This window comes from Zootoca vivipara, chromosome 8, assembly GCF_963506605.1.
Source record: "Zootoca vivipara chromosome 8, rZooViv1.1, whole genome shotgun sequence".
Classification (NCBI taxonomy): Eukaryota; Metazoa; Chordata; class Lepidosauria; order Squamata; family Lacertidae; genus Zootoca; species Zootoca vivipara.
Genome location: NC_083283.1, coordinates 53527478 through 53547416, shown reverse-complemented (window position 1 = coordinate 53547416; position 19939 = coordinate 53527478). Strand labels below are relative to the sequence as shown.

Below are 19939 nucleotides of genomic sequence, written 5' to 3'. Positions count from 1 at the left end.
TAAATTGGAAAAGGGGGAAGCAGCAGCAGGAGGTGGTGGTGAAGAGCAAGGCACAAGTTAAAGGGCGACCAGAGAGGAGACGGCCCCCTTTCCCCCCCCTTTTAATCTCCGCGACTCTCCTGGCTGCTCTTCGCCCCTCGCGATTTAGGAGGATCTCTAGGGCGGGGGGGGGCACACACACACACCCATATTATTGTCCTGTACCGGCTTTCCTTTCCTTCCTCCTCTCTTCCTGCCCTGCTGCTGAGCGATGGGCTTCTTTCAACCCTCCGCTCCGGCTTGATCCTGTGTCGCAAGGGAGGCAAAATGGACTTGGCCGGTTTGAAAAGACTTCGGCTCTAACTGAATGGCGCGCAGAGATCTTTAAGCCCCTCCTTGGGTGACTCTCTCTTCCTCCACCCCCCCCCTCCACCCTCTACCCCCTTTTGCTGCCTTCCCCTCAACCCTAGCCTCTCCTCTTTTTGGGTGTCTCTCCCACCACCTTCCCCGTCCGAGAAGCGAGCTCGAGGAACTGATGACGGACCCATCGCTCACCCCTCCTTCGATGCATCAAAAGAACCTCCAGGGCCGGGAAAGGTTGGCCTCGAAATTCTCCAAGAAATACTTGGGGCTGCTTTTGGTGTTGTATGAAACTGGTGATTAAAGGGGGGGAGCCTGGAAAGGAGGAGAGGAGACGAACCCTCCCGCTCCAACCTTCACTTTCTCGAGCCTAGTGGCTCCTGCCGGTGGTGGACTGCGATCTCTGGAAGTGGAGCTTGTGAGTCGAGGGCTCTTGCTCTCCCTTCCCCGCCTTGCCCTTCTCGGCCAGTTATGCAGACTCCCTGTGGTGGTTGCTGCTGCTCCTGCTGCTCCTCCTGCTGCTGTTAGGATCCGATGCTGGCCGCTCCGGAGCCAGGGGATGGAGATGGGGGGCTGATCATCGCCAGACGACGGTGAGAAGGGAAAGGAGAGAAAGAGCTGGAGAGACGGGGGCGCTGATCCACTTGGGTTCAGCGCGAAGCGCGCGTGGGCTTCAGGCTGCTGCTCGGGTCTCCCTCCTCTTCCCACCGCAGGAAGCCCTCTCGTCTCTAAATGGAATTAGTGGAGATCGAAGCCCCTTGTGTAAGGAACAGACATGATCCATGGGCGCAGCTTGTTTCACAGTAAGTAGATCTCCGCCGGATCCCTCAGGGCCAACCGTGCCCTGTGCTGCCCGTTGCCCACATTGGCCGCCGCCGCCACCTTCTTGGGCAGAGAGGATTGTGTGTGACCCAACTAGTAGAGGAATCAGGTGCGGGAAGCTTAATGGCGTAGGTGTATATACTCCCCTCCTTTTTCTCCTCCGCTCCCCCCCCCGCATCAAAAATATATAAATAATTTTTTAAAATGTAGCTACTGAAGATTTGTTTGTTTTGACTAGGATGGAGTTCCAATCCGAGAGCTTGTAGCTTTCAAAGTCATGCGTAAAAGAAAGATTGGGGGGGGGAAGGATGCCCTGCAAAACTCTCTTTACCTGCCCCCACCCCTCCTTGAGCTATTGAGGTTTCAGGCCCCTTACGGTAGAAGTCAGCAGCACTGGAATCGATGGGACTTAACCACGTAATTGTGTAAGAGCAGAGATTAGACGTTTACTAGTCTGGCTGCAGTCCTAAATCATTAACTTGGAAATAAGTCTCACTGAAATCAGTGGAGCTTACTTCCATGTAAAAGGGTCCAGAGCCCTCTACAGAGCCCCCATTTGAGGCTGCGATTTTGACCAAACCAAAATTACACATCCATCTTCTGTGCCAGTTCAAGGACATCAGCATTAATCCGAAGTATAAACTCATTGATTACTGTAATTACTAGGGATTAGTGCCAGTACTGTATTTGGACAGTAGTTGTTTTAGTCATCATCATGGAAGGATGAAATCCAAGTATTTGGACTCAAGTTGGTGATTGTTGATTCACCCAGTTTTGAAGCAGCAACCTTCCTTGGACTTACTTCACTAACTGGAATTTTAATTTTTTTTTAAAAAAAGTTGTTATTGTGTGCGCATTGTGTTAAGTACATTGCAATTAAGCAAAAGTTACAGCACACACACACACATACACACAATTCCTTAATAGTGGACAGTTTGTTTGTTTGTTTTTTTAAAAAAAGAAAGAATAGTACAAAAGTGGAGGGCATGTACATATTGACATACAGAGCGCATGCAGTTGAGACTAACTACTAGGATTTAAGCCAATTTAATCTTATGTGAGTGTGCCCACAAACATTGTGTAAAATGCCTCTGATATCTGTTTTCTTTGTGAAGTATCAAAATAGTTTGGAACATGAGTGGTGGCCAGGGAACTTTCCTTTGTCTTCTACTTATTTGCCCTGTTCATGTCTTAAATTGACTTAAGCTGCTGTATCTAAATAATGAGCAGGAAGGCACTTGGAGTCTACACAAACTGCACACACAAAATCTAAGCTTCCTGAACAGTGTGGAATGTGGGGAAATACTGACAAGGATGACCCAATGAGAACAACTCTTGTTTTACCTCTTTTAAAGCTCAATGAATGGGACTTCTGTGTCAAGATAGCAGACTGTCCCTTTCCCCATTTGCTGCACAGCTTGTCTTTTTGATGGAGGCCATAGAAAAAGTAATCAAAAGAAGGGAAGATAGATTTTGTATTAGTACATTTCTAATCATGTGAACGGAATTAATTTAAAAAATCAGTTATGTACAGTATAACCACAGCCAAGTTGTTAAGTGTTCAGTTGCCTAGTAGCTAATAGGAATGCATAACATCTACAGTACTTTTTAATGTGCAAATGGGTTTGTGCTATCTAGCTCCATTTGATTATAATCAAAGAAAATTCTGCCATTAAATTTAGTAGGATGTGTGTTCCTTTTATTGTGCCTGCAACAGTAAATCACCATTATGCCCATTTTTCAGATGTAGGTGAAAACAACTGTATGATACCCTTCAGTTTTATAATTTTCAGGAGTTGACTTCCAGAACTAACTTAGGCTGTGATTCCATGCAGACTTAATGACCAAGTTCATGTGGTTTTGGATCAGGGTGCAAGGCTACAACATTTGATGTAGTTAAACTCAGGACCCAGTCATCAGTATTTTATGTGGAAGTCTGTTAAAATGAATGGTGACTAACTGCAATTAGAACTGAGGTATCCATTCCAATTCATGTTAATGAATGGCATTAAGCATGCATGAGAGGGCACAGGACATAATGCATTTGTATTATATGGCATTGCACACACACTCTCTGCTAACATTGACTTTAAAGCCACCAATTCACAATGCAGTCTTCAAAACATCTTCTTCCAAGAACAGCATTGTTCCTTACTGGGATTCTTGAAACATCACTGGCTGTGCATGACCAAAAAGTGGTGCTTAGGGAAATCAAAATGTTTTGCACACTGCTAAGAATTATGCTTTCATTTTCCTATATTATTAGAAATCATGTAAAACTTAATCATTAACATGGCATAAGCATTCAATTCTGACCTCTTTGGAGTTATGTCAGGCATGCTGGAACAAATGTTTTCAGCTATTAGAAATTGTGTCCTCCCTCAAAGAGGGCACATGTTGCAGTGAGACATGGCAACCAAACCCTGTGTTGTGCGTGGGTATGATTGGATAGCCACAACACCCGATTGGTAGGTCCCTCGATGCAGGGCTCAATCAGGCCAATGGGACGCTGTCTAAATGGATCAAGGGACCTATATATACCCATGCACGTGCCCCAGAGCTTCCTCTTTGGTCAGTGCATCGGAACACCCGCCCACCTCTCCCTACTTTTAGGGTCTTGTGCTTGACCTTGCTATGTCTCTGTGTGTCATCTGTTGTTGGACAGGGGCACGGCAGGAATTTCCCCCACTTGGCTGATTGGCTGGTGCCATTTGGGTTTCACCTGCCGCGTAGCAAATCATCACAACTTGTAAGGTTGTGGATAGGCTCTGGTTCAGGTGATAGGGATGGGAGAGCGCTCTCACCATCCCTATGTGAAGGGTATTTTGTTAAAGGAATCCAGGGACTATGGTTTGGTCAACCCTGTGAGAGGGTTGTGCCCGTGCCTGAGTCCAGGGGGACATCTGGGTGGAGGACATAGCATGTCCCCAGCTTTCTGCCTATCCTGGTGTACACCCTAAGCTGACCTATGCTGGTGCCCTGGGTCAGCGCTACCTGCAATGGTGCAGGGAGCTAGTCAAACCAGAGCCTATTCAACCACTCACTTGCTGTAATCAATAAAGTTGTGGCCTAAATTCTGTCAAAAACCAAACCAAAATTTGAGTCTTGTCTGAATTTATTTAAGGGGAAGGTTTAAAGGTCTTAACATGCAGCAATGCAACTGGAATATATTCCCTATTATACCCCTCCCCTTGTTCTGTGGCCTCTAGCAGGCCACATAAGTTTTATGAGTCCCGGTCTCTGCATTTCTAAAATGCCATGAAGCAACTCCTATGCTACAGAATTTCTAAAAAGTGTTTTGGGACTCCAAGGCAGCAAAAGATATGTGCTTGAAATTACACATTGGCTAAATGAAGAGTTTTGCCCATGTCTTACAGAGTTATAATTAGCCCTACTGCTAGGTTGTCCTAGAGTGCTAACTATCCTGCCCTGCCTCCAAGGAGCTCAGGCCCAAGATCACCAAGTGAGCTTTGTGAATGAACAAAGGCCTGAGTTCAGGTCTCCTTGTAGCCAGTGCACCGACTGTTTCTTCAGTGATACATCTCCAAATGTTGTCTTGAAGCAACATATAAGGTTTCAACTCCTGTGTGAGATTTTTCCAGGCTGAGCATTCCGCTGTCATGCACAAGTCATCTAAGGTGGTTTCGCCCCCGGGGACACATGTTCATCTCTGTATATGTGTGTGAGACAGACAGACAGATAGACAGAGAATATATATATAAGCTCTCTTGTTTCTGCTGAATCATTATGAAAATCACAGTACTGCTTTTAAATTGGAACCCGTAGGACAACCCCACACTGCATAAAATGAGGTGTGACTACATTTTGAACTGATGCCCCAATATTGTTCAGAAAGGGCCTCCGACCCTGCAGAGAGTTTTTATTTGGGGGGGGGGAGTGGATTGCAGGGGAGAAGAGGCAATGGAAAACTTTCTTTGTGTGATGTTCAGTAAGTTAGTTTATCTTAAGATCGAAGCCATCATTGTTAGTGGCATCCATGTGATAAATGTGAAATATAGTTTCTCTGGTCTAAGATATGTGTATCGCAAGATAAAGGTTTTGGGATCTAGTAGTGTATGGGCACACATGCATCTTGACTGGAACAGTGCCAAAATGGAAGAAAGGATGGAAAGGTGCTTCATCAAGAGACTCTAGAAACTAGTGTGTCTGTATGAGCAGGGCAGGTACAATTAATATTTTATCTGATTTATTTAAACCCAAGTTTGAGTCTTCCTAAAGAATGTCTAGCAATGTTTCTTGGTACCCACAAAGGATGAATGAGTGCTCAGGATAATGTGTATTTTCAGTAGTTTCTTCTCATTTTATCCAAATGTCTACTAGCTTGGAGGCAGTAGAATTGATAATGGCCTGATTGATGGAGGCTTTGTTAAATTTGCTCATTGGATGACCTTGAAAAAACAAGTATCTCCTAGTCTTTGTCCACCAAATATAAAAACAATTAGCTACGCCATCACATGATTACCACCTTGCTTGTAATAGGGATTGTGGAGAACCAAATGTGCTAAATGTACCATAGGAGTGACCAATTTTTCAAGCCCTCAAATTGCAGCTGCACTGATTCACAAATATGTGAACCCTTATCTAGAAAGGACATACTGTGTTGTGCCTTCAATAAGCACAGAATCAATTTCTTATTTCTTTGCACATAAAATACACATGAGTAAATGGGTAACTTCATTGTGCTCATGTTTCAAATGCTAACAGCTCTGAAGGTTTACTGAGACTCATGCATTTCAGCAATCCATCTCTGAAGGAAAAGTATGTTGACAATCATGCAAGATTTATATAAGAAACAAAAACTTCCAAGTATCGTTTGCAAATTGCTCATGTAAATGATATTCAGTAAACTGAATGTATTCTTAAGTATGGAGTAACACCAGCAGATGCTGCGGCTTACAGAAATGGTGGTTATGCTCTTCCTTCTTATTAAGTCCTCATTATCTCAAAGTATTTTCTCTGCTGAGTCAGCTTCTGATCCCAAAGTGCTCTGCCAATACAAACCCCACTAAACAGGATTTCTGCTGGAGGCATGCTTTGAGGACTGGCTGGAAACCAGCTTGGCCTTATTCACACGTCTAAGCTCACAATACCGCAAGTTAAGCAGGCTTCTAACAATATTTAATTAACAGGAAACAACTGAATTCCCGTGGTCCATGTTTTAGTCCAGTCAGTTATATTATTGGCACACTCCACAAATGATCTCTCGCTTATTAGCCGAGGTACAAGCCAAGCTACCAGAATAGTTCCAACGGCACTTACAAAGCACCAGACGCAACACAACAAACTTTTTGAGAACTGAGTAGTAGTAGAGTTAGCTACTGAACCTGGTGGAGCATGCTGTGGCCAAGGAGGACATGTAGGTGGGGCCAATATGGTCACATGGGCGAGACAAAGGAGGTCACATGGGCATAGACAAGTTGTCCTGGTTTTCTTCCCATCCTCCTACCTTGCAAAGTTGTAGACACAAAAGGATTGCAGCTGTATAAGTCCTTAATACCTAACTAAACTGAGAAGTGTTTAACATTGGTTTTAGAACCAATGCTGTCACAATTTCTAGTGTGGGTTAATGTCACAATAACCACACACTACTCAGAATTCAGCAGCACTAAATTCTATGGGGATGGCTACCAGATAGGATTGAATCCTCAGGTTAGTCTTAAAGGTGCCACATAGAACTTTTAACAAGGTCCTTTCTAAATTTTCAGCATTACGGAAAAAGGTTTCCCCCTACTCAATTTTTTTCACTTCTATGCCGCCTTTCCAGATTATGGAGGGCTTTTAAATGGACTAAGAGTGTAGGAGACTAGGGTTAAAGTCATCACTCATCTATGAAGCTCCCTGGGTGAACTTGGGCTATTCACTGTCAGCCTATGTCTCAGGTTTGTGAGGATAGAATATGTAAGAGGAGAATAATGAATTGGTTCAACCCAGAAAAGTTGGTCATGAACAAGTCAATTCTATGGGTTTTGGTGGCTGCCTTAGGGTGCAATCCTAACCATGTTTACTCTGAAATAAGTCCTGTTACATTCAATGGAGTTTACTCCAAGGTAAACAGAGTTGATTTATTGACTGTGTATACATCACCTCCCCAAACAGGAGTTCTCTGGATTTCTCACAAGCAAAACACAACAGCTAAAAATGTGCATTAAAACCAAAACATCATTAATGTGCAATTTAAAACATTGTTAAAAACAGATGTCAGGTTAATACTTTCCCAAGAATAAACATGTCAACATACAGACAGTATACAATACACAGGACAACAGGAAAAGAGTCTGAAATGTGCTTTTAAGCTTTAACTGATTTTTGAGTGGGTGGGATGGGAGTGAAAAGGCTGTGGGGAGGAAAGAGCGAAAGAAAAGAGTGGGGTGGGAGGGACGGGGCCTGAGCACTCATAGGAAATAAGGCAGGAATGCAATCCACCACTCTACCCAAGCCATTTATTTGGGACAGAATTGCTTGTTACAGGGTTGTGACCAGCTAGTAGTGATTATTTTGATTGTCTAAGCAGAGTTGAGCAGAAGCATTTAAGAAGCCCCTCAGTCAGTGGAAATGTATTCATAATGACTGTGGATGACAAGAGAAAGACTGGACTATGGCTCTGGAGATTTTGGGGGGCTCTTGGAAGGGTTATGTGCCACTTTGCCCAACAGAGGAGCCTCCCCCGTGGACATGTCAATTACAAAAATAGACCAAGAATACACCATGTTGACAAAACCATAATATTTATTAAAATTATACTGAAAACAGAGGTCACTGGAGAATTTACTACAGTATTGTATACCAGAGCTGGCAAAGACATGAACTTTGTGAACCGAACAGAGGCAATAACTTGGTTTGGCTTAAGTAGACCAAATAAGATAGTTCAGTCAATTATTAAATGTCCTTGTAGCACGTGGAATTTCAGATCTAAGTAACACCAATAGTAATGGTTTCTAGTGTGCATACAACTATGAGGAACTTCTATCTAAATTAATACCCAGTTCAATCAAAGAGTATTAAATTGTGTTCCCGTCACCAATGTGCCTTTTGATCTTCAACACTGTTCATATCAAAAAATCAGATCACACAGCTAAGTGCAACTACAAGATAGGTATAGAGAAATTGCTCCTTTTTTGTTTATTATTTGTGAAATGCTGTCGCTCTGATTGCTGTTACAAAGCTATTATTATAACTAATATATTTCTTTATTTTTTTCAGTTGTAGCAAGTTTTATCATCCTACATTGGGCTGGGGCAACAAAAAAAGGAGCAGGTATGTTTTTTATGGAGAATATTTCCATTATCTAGAGTATTTTAAATTATTCAAGCCTTTAAGGCATAAACTGGGTTTATGTTTATGTTTTTATTCGGCTTATTTATTTTCTTTTAATGTTTGCATCCTTGACAACTAAAAATGATTATGGAACTTCAAAACAAAAAAACTTAGGCCTACTTAAGGCTTAAATAATAATTAAAAACATAGTAAACAAGATTCCTTATTTACAGATAGTATGGATAGTGCCATACTGATCAGATTATTTAATGCTGGTGTGAAATAAGGAAAGTCCAGGACACAGGAAGAAACAAGAGTACCTTTTAATAAAGGAAAGGAAAAGGGAATGATTAGCTGAAAGCCATAAAACACCTGGGCAAAGTAAACCTGTGGTGGCTGGTGAATCACAGATTTGGAAAATGCAGAAAGCAATGTAGCCCTGTCCACAAGTACAAGGTACAACTTATGATGTCACTAAAAATCATGTTTCCTGGCTTGTAGTCTGGAAGGCTTGTATTGTACACCTCAAATATAAAGTGAGTATTATATCCATGAGAGTTCTTCTCTGACTTGGAAATACAAACTCAGCATCTCCACAAGAACAGAGAGTGTGCTTTAAATTTAAATCTATTCATAGTCAAGTATAATAAAAAATAACAGTTGATTGTAGTCCAATCTTATATCAATCTAATATAGTGTATCCAACACTGCTTGCCCATTTAGAATTTTCAGGTGATGGTAGGGAATGCGGGATATTTTTCTGAGACCTCTCTAAAAAAATACTTGTTATTAGTGATCTATTCTTAAATTATTACTGTTGTTATTTGTTTCATTTCTATAGTGCTTTATACTTTAAGGAAGAAGAAAAATATCAAAGCAGTTTACAAACACATTAAAACATCAAATAAAACAATCCAGAACAAAACATTACTGATCATTACTGAAGAAAGTTAAATATAAAGTATACATTCAAAGCAACATAATAAACAGGAAACTAAAATGTCATCTTTAAAGTTTCAAACTAATACACTACCATTTCACCTCCACTCCCCCATTTTATTCATTTGTACCCCACTTCGCTTGAAAAAACAATGGTGGTATGTCCCCCCCCCCAATTTTATCCTCACATTGCTTCCTGTGAGGAGGCAGTGACTGGCCCATGGTCACCCAAATGAGTTTCTTGTCTGAGTGGAAATCTGAATCCTAGTTTCTCAGGCCCTAGTCTAACGGTTGTATGATACAGAAATGTTCCTGTCTAGCAGGACTTCTACCCAATGTGAGCAGTTGGAGGGATGCACAAAGCCCCAAGTCTAACCAAAACTCTTTTACTTACCTATGCATCTACTTATTGCAGCGTTCCAACATAGCTCTTTCACAAGCACCATTGCACACATATCATGCTACCATCAACCTGTGCCTTTTAGATATGGTAGTCCCTGTTGCCCTGAAGGGATAAACTGAGTTACGCAGAGAGAAAGTGAAGTTCACAGCGATAACAGCAAGAACCTTTATCGAACTAATAGAACTGAACCACAGGGCAAAGCAACTGCTTGTATACATTTCTGAAGGCCTGGGCTACTCACACTCATGTGATTGGCTGTCTAAACTCCCAAGCTGCAAATCATGACTCGCAGTTCAAGGCCCAAATCCTGAAATGTTCTGTGAATGCATATCATGTACAGTATTGAATCAGAATACAGGGGCTCAGAATCCTTAGTCGAGGCTCGGGCTCAGGCAAACACAGGCCGCTGAATACATAACATAGAGGAAAAGGCAACTCAGGACAGATTAATAAAAATCACAAGATCTCCTTCATAAATGTAGCCATCTGCCTATGCAGCTTGAAAGTCAGTAAGTCTCACAGTCCCTCCCAATCCAGCCAAAGAAATTGGGGCTCAATTACTTTTGCACAACTAATTTTTTTTAAAAAAATTTTTAACTTCTTTTTAAACACAATGATTTTCATTTTTAATTTTATATTTTTGTAAACTTGGAGGCTTGGGTTTTTTTGACAATCAAACAGCAATTGCATTTTGTTAAATACGAAGAAAAATAAATCAATAGTTGAAATACTCTGCTATTCAATATCCTTTGCTGTCTATGGAAAAGTCTCCCTGTCTATCTAATGGGTTCCTTTACATCATTATAGGCAGCAGCTCTGGAGCATGGCTTCTATACAAAGGATGTATTTTGGGAGATGGAATATAGGAAAGGGAATAAGAATGCATGCAATTCTTTCCCTCTTCTTTAAATGTATTCTGATATTTTTTTTGGGGGGGGGGGTTATGCTCAGACCCTTCTAACCCCTGGATCCAATAAGTATTAAAATATAAGCCGGGCTAGCTTCCTGATGAGGTGTTTGGTTTGGTTGATGGGCCATTAAGAGGAACAGAGGAAAGGGCTTGTGTGCGAGATGGCAAATGAATGGGTAGGGAGCCCTCCCTCAACTCACGAATAGTTAGAAAGACAAGGCTAGAGTTGAAGGCAAGCTGAAGAGAGAATCGGAGAAATGTTTGAATCCAAGGCTGTGGCTATGGGAGAAACAAGACCCTTTTGGGGTGTTAATGCTGTGAAGCCCTCCACCATAGGTTCACATTGTATATATGTATATAAACCTTATATTATAAAGACACCATAGTCTCCACTGTGACTCATTCTGAAGGAAACACAAATTCTGGGTAAGCACCTGGAACTCCTGGAATCTTGCACTGCTTGGAGATTGAGGTGGCATCAGGGGCGTAGCAAGGGGGGTGCATTGGGAGCGGTTCGCCCCGGGTGCCACCCTAGAGGGGGGTGACATGGGTGCCGCTTGCGTGGCAGCCTATACGGCTGTCGTGCACGAGAAGCAGCCCATAAGGCCGCTGTGTGCCAGCGGCACCCCGTACGGACTGTGCATGTGCGTCATCCCATGCATGCGCAGTCCGTATGGGCTGCCACACATGCACAGTCCGTATGGGCTGCCACACAGGCCTGGGCTTGGTACGCCACAGGGTAGCATGCAACAATATTGTGCCCATTGTAACCTTCACCAGAGCCTTGGGTTCTAGAATGCTTCCTCTCCCACCTGCTTGTGTCATTCTTGTGAAGGGGGATCCTATGGCACATATATTTGGCAGCCGAGTTTCTAAGCATATTCATCTGCGGCTGTGGCAGAAAACTGCCATAGACTAAAAAATGAACAAGATGGTAATAGGACCCAAAGTATTATATATACACCAGAACTAAGGTGTAAGCTACATATGCTATCATTATTGTAATCTTTTCCCCCCTAGAAAAGCAAACCACGTCAGAAGGACAAAAGACAGTGCAGTGTGGAACGTGGACAAAATACCCAGAAGGAGGCATCTTCACTTCTCCCAATTACCCCAACAAATATCCTCCTGAGAGAGAGTGTGTCTACATTATAGAAGGTGATTACCCAAGTCCTTGATTCTTAAGTTTCCCTTTTTTCATAATTAATGTATCTTCTTCTGTAATATCTTACCTTTGTATAATGACAGTTTGGTCAAATGTGGCTGCAATCCTATACATCACCCAGGAGCAGGTCCCATTGAATGCAATTAGGCTTACTTCTGAGTACACAAACACACAGTACACTGAGTACACTCACGCTTCTGAGGTACACTCAGGCCTGTGCTGCCAAATAAGCAGTGCTTTGGTTGTATTTATTTTTAATTAAAGACTATATAAAGTGGGAGGGGGTTTATTGGTAGAGGAAAATAGCCATCTTCTTGGGCAGGCATCCCCAAACTGCGGCCCTCCAGATGTTTTGGCCTACAACTCCCATGATCCCTAGCCAACAGGACCAGTGGTCAGGGATGTTGGGAATTGTAGTCCAAAACATCTGGAGGGCCAAAGTTTGGGGGTGCCTGTTCTTGGGCCTCGGTCATTACTATGCTTTCACAGCCAATTATAAAAGAAAAGAAAAGCTATATTATGGCAACTGTTGGCTTTTTCTTAGTCTCGTCTTTCTTTCTCTGCCTGAAGATAGAAAGAGAGCACTGGAAACTACCATATTAAAACAATTTACACAGTCAAGGACATATAGTACCATGCAATGGCAGCTTCCAATCTGTTACTCACTCTCTTTTGGCCAACAGAGAGTACTGCTAAAATAAAAAGATTTAACATTGAGAGTAACAGCTGCTATACTTCATTGCCAGTAGGTGATACATGGCATGGCAATATACTTACTAGTCTTTCCCATCTCTCTTGTTGCCTTATTGGCAGATAAAAAAAATTATTGAGTCTAAAATGCTAGCTTATCAATATAAATTGCTTTTTAAAAAGAAAAGAAAGAGTATCACTGTTTGTAACAAGAGTATCTCTTATTTCCTGGGGCCAATCTGGAAATGATTGATTATAGTGATCTACAAACAGATGAACAGAACTAGGTGTACTGGGAAAACAGAAGTATCAACAAATGTTAGAATGAATTCTGAGAACACAGATCATTCCTGATGCCTATTGTCCAAGTCCCCATATTGTTCAAAAATTTTATAAATCCTGTAGACTAAATGAAACAACAGATAATTCAATTTTCCTGTGTTATAATTGTTTCTTTAAGGCAAGCCACCATTTAGGGCCCTCATAAGCTGGCTTCCAAAAAAGAAGCCATAAAATTCAAATCAAACAACATAAATAAGTCTACCATCATTAAATTAATGACATGTATTTAAACTTAAATCTAAGAAATTGTATCATGAATAGCTCAATAATAAACTGTCTGCATGAGATATGATGTAAGATTTGTATGCTTTACACGTCACCAGGAAAGCTGAGGCAATATGTTAGTTGCAATATCTTTCTATATACCGTAATAAACATGAGTGACTGCCAGGGTTTTAAGTTTCAGAATATAAGAAACTAATCAGTAGGCCCTCAGGCTGAGACTGTTTTAAAAGAAGAGACTGAAAGCCTTCAGCTTGCTTCAGTGGAGATGAAGATCATATGATTACCTAGATATTTATGCCTGCAGGAAGTAAAGTTTTATAAACAGACAAAAAAAGAATACCAAGTAGTGATTTCTTCTGTAATGGGAGTCTTGGGAATAGGGAAATACATAGATCAAGGGTGAGAAATTGTATACAGTACAATAATTGCAGTGCTGCATAAGACCAGTGGTCCATCTGGCACCCAATTTTGTTCATCCACAGTGGCCTGAAAGAGATTTCAGGTCACATGAAGGGACTAACAGTTCTATCTAAGATTTGGTGTTAATCTGTAGTTAGGCATAGGCTGTTGTCCTAAACATAGAGTTTCTGTGGCCAAAAGACACTGACACTTGTCCACCATGACATTCCAAAATTCCATTTTGGTATTCACAGCATCTCCAGTCACCCTTGAGCTGTGATTGGGAGACATCAGTTTCCACATCAAAAGTCCAAGTACCATGATATGACTAGTACCTTATCTTACCCTTTGACTTTGCCAAGCCCAATAATCAAGGATGATTTTTTTCATCCTGAAAGTTACCACAGACTAGAGAGCATGAACAATTCAAAAAACCATCATACCCCTGCTTCAATTCTAGTAATGATCACTATTATCATTATTTACCCCCATCCCTTGTTTAAATAGTGCACTTGACATTTTACTTCTTTTAATGCAGATTTTTGAGTTCACCATGTTTTGAACATTCCTCAGATGATTAGGGTAAATTAGGATATATAATTTCATATTCATCTTATATAAAGCCCAATGGGCAGCACTGCATTGATCTTATTAGATGAAGGTCTGGTGGTGGTGTGTGTGTGTGTGTGTGTTTAGAAATATTCCTGAAAGAAAAACTATGCAATACACAAAATTGCAAGACGGTAATTGAACGGAAGTTATGATTTCGCATAAATAGTGTGGTATTAAGGCCAATACTGAATGCTGAATGTGGCTGAGTTTTTATGTTGCAATAACAGAGAATGTGTCTTCTGTGAAAGACATTATATGCCTAGACTCAGGGCAATTTTACACAGTTCTTGGCAGCATATTCAGGTTTGCCACCAAGTGTACCAACAGGGAGCTGCAGCCTCATGTGTCTCTGTGTTACAGGCCTTTGACGCTTCTAGACAGAAAGCATCTTAGTTATACTAGGAAAAATATGTAACATGTGTAGTCCCTTTTCCCTACAAAAAAGGGAAAGAAATGTAGGGTTGTATCATTCAGAATTTTTTATGTGTGCTTGGTCATTCTATTCCACTTAAATTCTTGTTTGTTCTCATAAACAGTGAATGCTTTAAAACTGCAGTAGCAGTCACAAATTAAACCTTCCACTCTGCACATTTCTATAATATGGATGAACTTGATGTATTGGGCTTGATGTACTATAAGCCATGCAAAATTAGCAGCAGCATTCCATTGAAGACCATCTCCATTTTTATAAAGCTAATAACATTTTTTTTCTTCCTTTGTAACACTATCTGTGTTGAAGAGCAATGGTATTTTGCTGTTCCAAAGCACATCTATATAATTATCTGCTTGAGTAATAATATTCACTAATTCCATTCACATTCCTTGTATTCATAATGCATTCTTCAAAGCCAGCAGAGAAATATCCGTTTGAAAGAAAAATGACCCTAGATTCCTCTGTTCAATTGCTGAGCAACTGGAGATATCAAGGATTATTCCAATCCATTAGTATGGTACCAGCTCACATTTATGAAGGGGAGATTTTTAGATCAATCTCTCATTTCCAGACATTCTGTTAAACTGAAACAGATTTTTTGCTTAGCTTCAGCTGTCAGCTACATGAAATTACAGGCTGGTAAGAATTAAAGCCTTAATTGTATGGGGCTATTTCACTGCAACTGTTCCTCTGCTTCTACTTAGAACCCAGAGCCTTTTTAAGCAGATGTAAAACCTCAAGATGGCACTTGTATAAGATAATTAGATGAAAAAGATGACAAGACATGCAAGCATTAAGCAGTCTTTCCCATGTTATTAGGAGTCTTTGAAGAAAGGTAATTAGAACCTAAATTAAAAAGATTGCTAAGAGTTCAAGTAGTAAAAGCTCATCACAAGAATGGCTGCACTATACAGCCTTTGAATTTTGTAGCAACATTTTATTGCATCTTAGGCTTTTACTTTTGGTACAGAACTCAGCCCCCTGACCCCTAACAAATAATGGAACTTAAATAGACTTTCTCAGCCACAGCAAACTATATCAGCCAATAATATGTCTGCTTTGAGGCCATGCAGCTCTTACTTTCATCCTTTTCTCTCACCAAAGTTATGGAGATACAACAATAAGGTACAATGCAAGTAAGGTGCAATTACAATTGGTTCTTTTGTAACCTCTTTGGTTGTTAGCACATGAACAGCTCAATATCATCCTGGACTACAAGTGTTGTATTACAAGCAGATACATCCACTGCAGTAGCAATTGCAGGATCCTATGAGAGACAAGCTAGGGAAAGTTGGACAGCTCTTTCAACTACTGCACTGCTTAAATAAAGAAAAGAAAACTGCTTGCTTAAGCTTTCAGCTAGAGCAGCCAATTTGTGATTTTTAAAGTGCCTGGTCTCTGGGTGCAGCCATGGCCAGAGTTAGAAAGTGCTTGATCTGTGACAGATCAGGCAGCAGAGTCTGGTGGCTTTTGTAAGGCCAGGAGAGAAGCATCAGATGTCCAAGACCAAGTGTCACCCACTTATAAAAGCTACAGATAGTTAAAGGCCAAAGGCCTGATTTCAGAGGAATGTTTTTGCCCCTAAAGATATAGAATGATGGCACTGGTGAGCCTCTTTGGTAAGAGCATTCTACAAAGGGAGTCACCACAGAAAAAGGCTCATTCTTGTGTTGGCACTGTCCAGAATTCTCATGGAAGGGGGCACACGAAGAAAGGCCTCAGATGATGAGTGCAGGGTCCAAGTTGGTTCATATGTTGGTAGTCCTCTCACAGCTGAGGGTGTATACCGTGTGGTATTTTCTGTTTTATTAAATAAATTGCCACTGTAAACTTGAAGTTAATGTTTTAGACATCTTTTCATTGAGTAGCCATCCACTGAGTTGTGTTGTGTTGTCAAGGCGAAATGCATTTTTTTAAAAAATGTTTTCTTATTCACTTTTTAGTTCACTCATTTTTAGCCTGTTCTCCAACTCAGTGAAGGTGAAGTACTATAATTCTAATGCTGTTGCCATCAATGCATCATAATTCTAGTCCGTTGCACTGATAATATATATTTATACCCCACCCATCTGGCTGGGCTTCCCCTGCCACTCTGGGCGGCTTCCAACAAACATTAAAATACATCAAATATCACAGATTAAAAACTTCCCTAAACAAGGCTGCCTTTAGGTATTTTCTAAATGTCAGGTAGCTGTTTATCAATCTGACCTCTGATGGGAGGGTGTTCCACAGGGCGGGTGCCACTACCTAGAAGGCCTTCTGCCTGGTTCCCTGTAGCTTTGCTTCTCGCAGTGAGGGAACCGCCAGAAGGCCCTCGGCACTGGACCTCAGTGTCTGGGCAGAACAATGGGGGTGGGGACGCTCCTTCAGGTATACTAGACCGAGGCCGTTTAGGGCTTTAAAGGTCAGCACCAACACTTTGAATTGTGCTCGGAAACGTATGGCAACAGGATTAGAATCAACTGTGATTTTTGTATTTGTGTCTACCGTAGAATACCACACATGTATTTTGCACTCCAAGGTCTTTAAAAAGTGACCACTTTTTGGCATATGACAATTTACAGATAATCTGTGCAAAATCTATGCTGTGTTAGAATTTTCCTAATATGGGACCTCAAATAAGTCTGCTTCTGAGCCTGAACTAAAAACAACAAAACCTGAAGTATTGTCTTGTGGATCCATCTTCATGCACACCAGAAGATTGAAATAGAAGTAAAAAATGAAGACCAGGAAACAAATAGTCAAAAATCATCTGAAAAGAAAAGGATACTTAGCTCAATCACATTTTGTTGGAAAAGCGACTTCGGTTGGATTTTCTGGCAAGATAACTTTTATTTTAGATTTAGGCGATGAAGAGATAAAGTTTTCTAAAACAGGGAATTTAATTCTGTTTCTTGTTTTTAATTTGTCACGTGACCCCATTCTCTGGCAAAGGGCATAGGAAGGAAGCTCTTAAATAATCATTTGAGCCATCACACAGTGCTTCTCCGGAGCTCAATCTATTTTGTTAATCCAAAGCATGACTATGAGGTGAATGGCTGTATAGTTTAAACATTCCTACAGGGGAACCATAAAATGTAGGGGTTAAAATCTGTAATATATTAATTTGTATTTTTTTAAAGCCTCGTGGGCTGTAGTCCAACTTACACTAACTTTGGATTCACTTAATAGGGCTTACTTCTGAGAAGACACGTGTAGGGTTCTGGTGTTAATGTAGTTGTTAAAGATAGAAGATGAACCTGAACAACTCCAGGAGTTAAAGTGAAACATTTACATAATGTGTATAATTAATTAGTGCTTCAGTATCTTAATTCATTTTGCTAACGTCAGTATCATTTACCTCGAAGGAGGTGGTGGTATGCCCCTTCCTCAGGAAGACCTCCCTGGATCCAGAAGTGTTAAACATCTGAGCTTCTGGATTGACCCGCGGTACGGAGCGGGTCGTCCGATTAAGAGATGACTGCTGCTGGGATTTCTAAGCGATAGGGGTGCGTGCCAGGGTTAGACACCCCCTAAAAAGCCCCACGAACAAGTGGGGTCTTGAGGGGACCAGCCGGGCTAGAAGAGACTTGCTGCGCTTGTGGAGCCTCGTCGCTGCATTGGCAGCGAGCGGGGGGCGGCGGCGGCGAGAGAAGCGGCTTGAGTCTGCCTGTGGCTCCAGCGCAGTTTAAAAATCCGAAACCATAAATCGCCACCTGAAGCAGCAGACTTTGTAAATAAGGTATTTATTGCCAAGATTATTGGACTTTAAAAACATTAAATTCTTGGATTAAAATTGAATTTGGCAAAGACGGAATTTAAAAAGGAAGTCAATTTCCGTCTTTTGAAGGACAGATTCTGCAGTATAGGTTTGTGAATGGGATTAAAGACATTCTGAGACACATCAGTCCGTTCCTACTTTTTAAACTGCACTTAGTTACTTATTAGCAAACCATCTCTTTGTTGGATACAAAGAAATGAACTGTTGCTCTTTGAACTTTTAAAAGGAGTATACTGTACATGAATGGAGTGGAGTACCCTCAGTTTTTTTATGAATGGTGAAGCTGTTTCTATGAATGAAAGTGATTAAAGGATTGGAAAAAATTCAAATAAATTTTAAAGGACCCTGGATCTTGGAAAATCCTACCAACGCTCAACAGGGCAACACTTTTCCATAACTGGGAGAAATCTCGTGTCTTTTGCTAAATAGAATGAAGGACTAGGCCTTCATATATGAGCATTGCCCTTATTCCTTATTAGTACCCCTACTATAGAGGCAGATGGGACTCATCAACCTGAGATGGTAGCCCATCTAGGAAAAGGAAAACTCTGATCCTAAACCTCCGCTGCCTTTCAGGATATCTTTGAGAGAAGAAAGTCTAGGCAGTAAACCCTACACAAATCCAGAGTGGAGTCCCTAAGACAGTTGGATGGTGCCTTGCACATCTCCTTCTCACAACTCCTGAAGCCAAGCTGGTGCCAAATGCATTTCTCTGCTTTCCTTTGGACCACATCAGCAAGGCCAAGAGGTGGGCCTTGTTATCTGAGGAGCTCAGGACCTACATAAACACTGCCCAGGCTTGAGGCTTGGGGATGTCACTTCAGTGCTGGAAATGCTTCAGTTTGACTTCATCCCCGGAGGCACACTCCATTTTCTCTTGAGACTGGTGGATGCCAACAACTGTAGAATCATTGTCCAGGGTTATGCTTAGAGTTCCATTCACCTTTACCAGGAATTCTGAGGACCGCTTCCTATAGCAGGTGCCTCTCCCCTGCTTTGCCAAAGCTCGCTAGAAAAGTTGCTCTGCTGTTGTGAGAAGAGGTCAAGCAAGCACAGGGTCATGAACAGAAAGCTTTGGGTACACAAAGATTTAGGTTCTTAGTTTCCTCATGGTCGTATTATAAGATGACAAGTGTTGTCCCAGAACATAAAATCCAGTAGGGTTTTAAAAAACAAAACAAACAAAAACAAAATAGAGTTTCATAGGAAACTCAACAGATCCTCCAAATTAATAATGTGAAATATATTTTGCCTACAACATGGTTGCTTCTAACCATAAACTAAGTTACAAACTCTGCACTTGAAAGCAAACATGGACTATAAAACTAATGGTTTTGTTTTAATTTTAAATTTCAGCTGCCCCAAGACAGTGTATTGAGTTACACTTTGATGAAAAATATTCCATAGAGCCTTCGTGGGAGTGTAAATTTGATCATATTGAAGTGCGGGATGGACCTTTTGGATTTTCCCCAATAATTGGTCGTTTCTGTGGACAACAAAACCCACCCAAAATAAAATCCAGTGGTAGATTCCTGTGGATTAAATTTTTTGCTGATGGTGAACTTGAATCTTTGGGATTTTCTGCACGATACAATTTTACACCTGGTGAGTATAACCTCTAATTA

At 41.2% G+C, this 19939-nt stretch overlaps 1 protein-coding gene across 1 annotated transcript in view; it reads left to right on the top strand.

The window, feature by feature from the left end:
• The first annotated feature begins 668 nt into the window (after positions 1-668).
• NETO1 (neuropilin and tolloid like 1) overlaps positions 669-19939 on the top strand; it is a 105723-nt gene continuing 86452 nt past the window's right edge. Inside the window, 4 exon segments of the mRNA XM_060278220.1 lie at positions 669-1142; positions 8383-8436; positions 11709-11846; positions 19671-19919. Coding sequence (XP_060134203.1) covers positions 1115-1142; positions 8383-8436; positions 11709-11846; positions 19671-19919 — 469 coding nt within the window. The 5' untranslated portion in view covers positions 669-1114.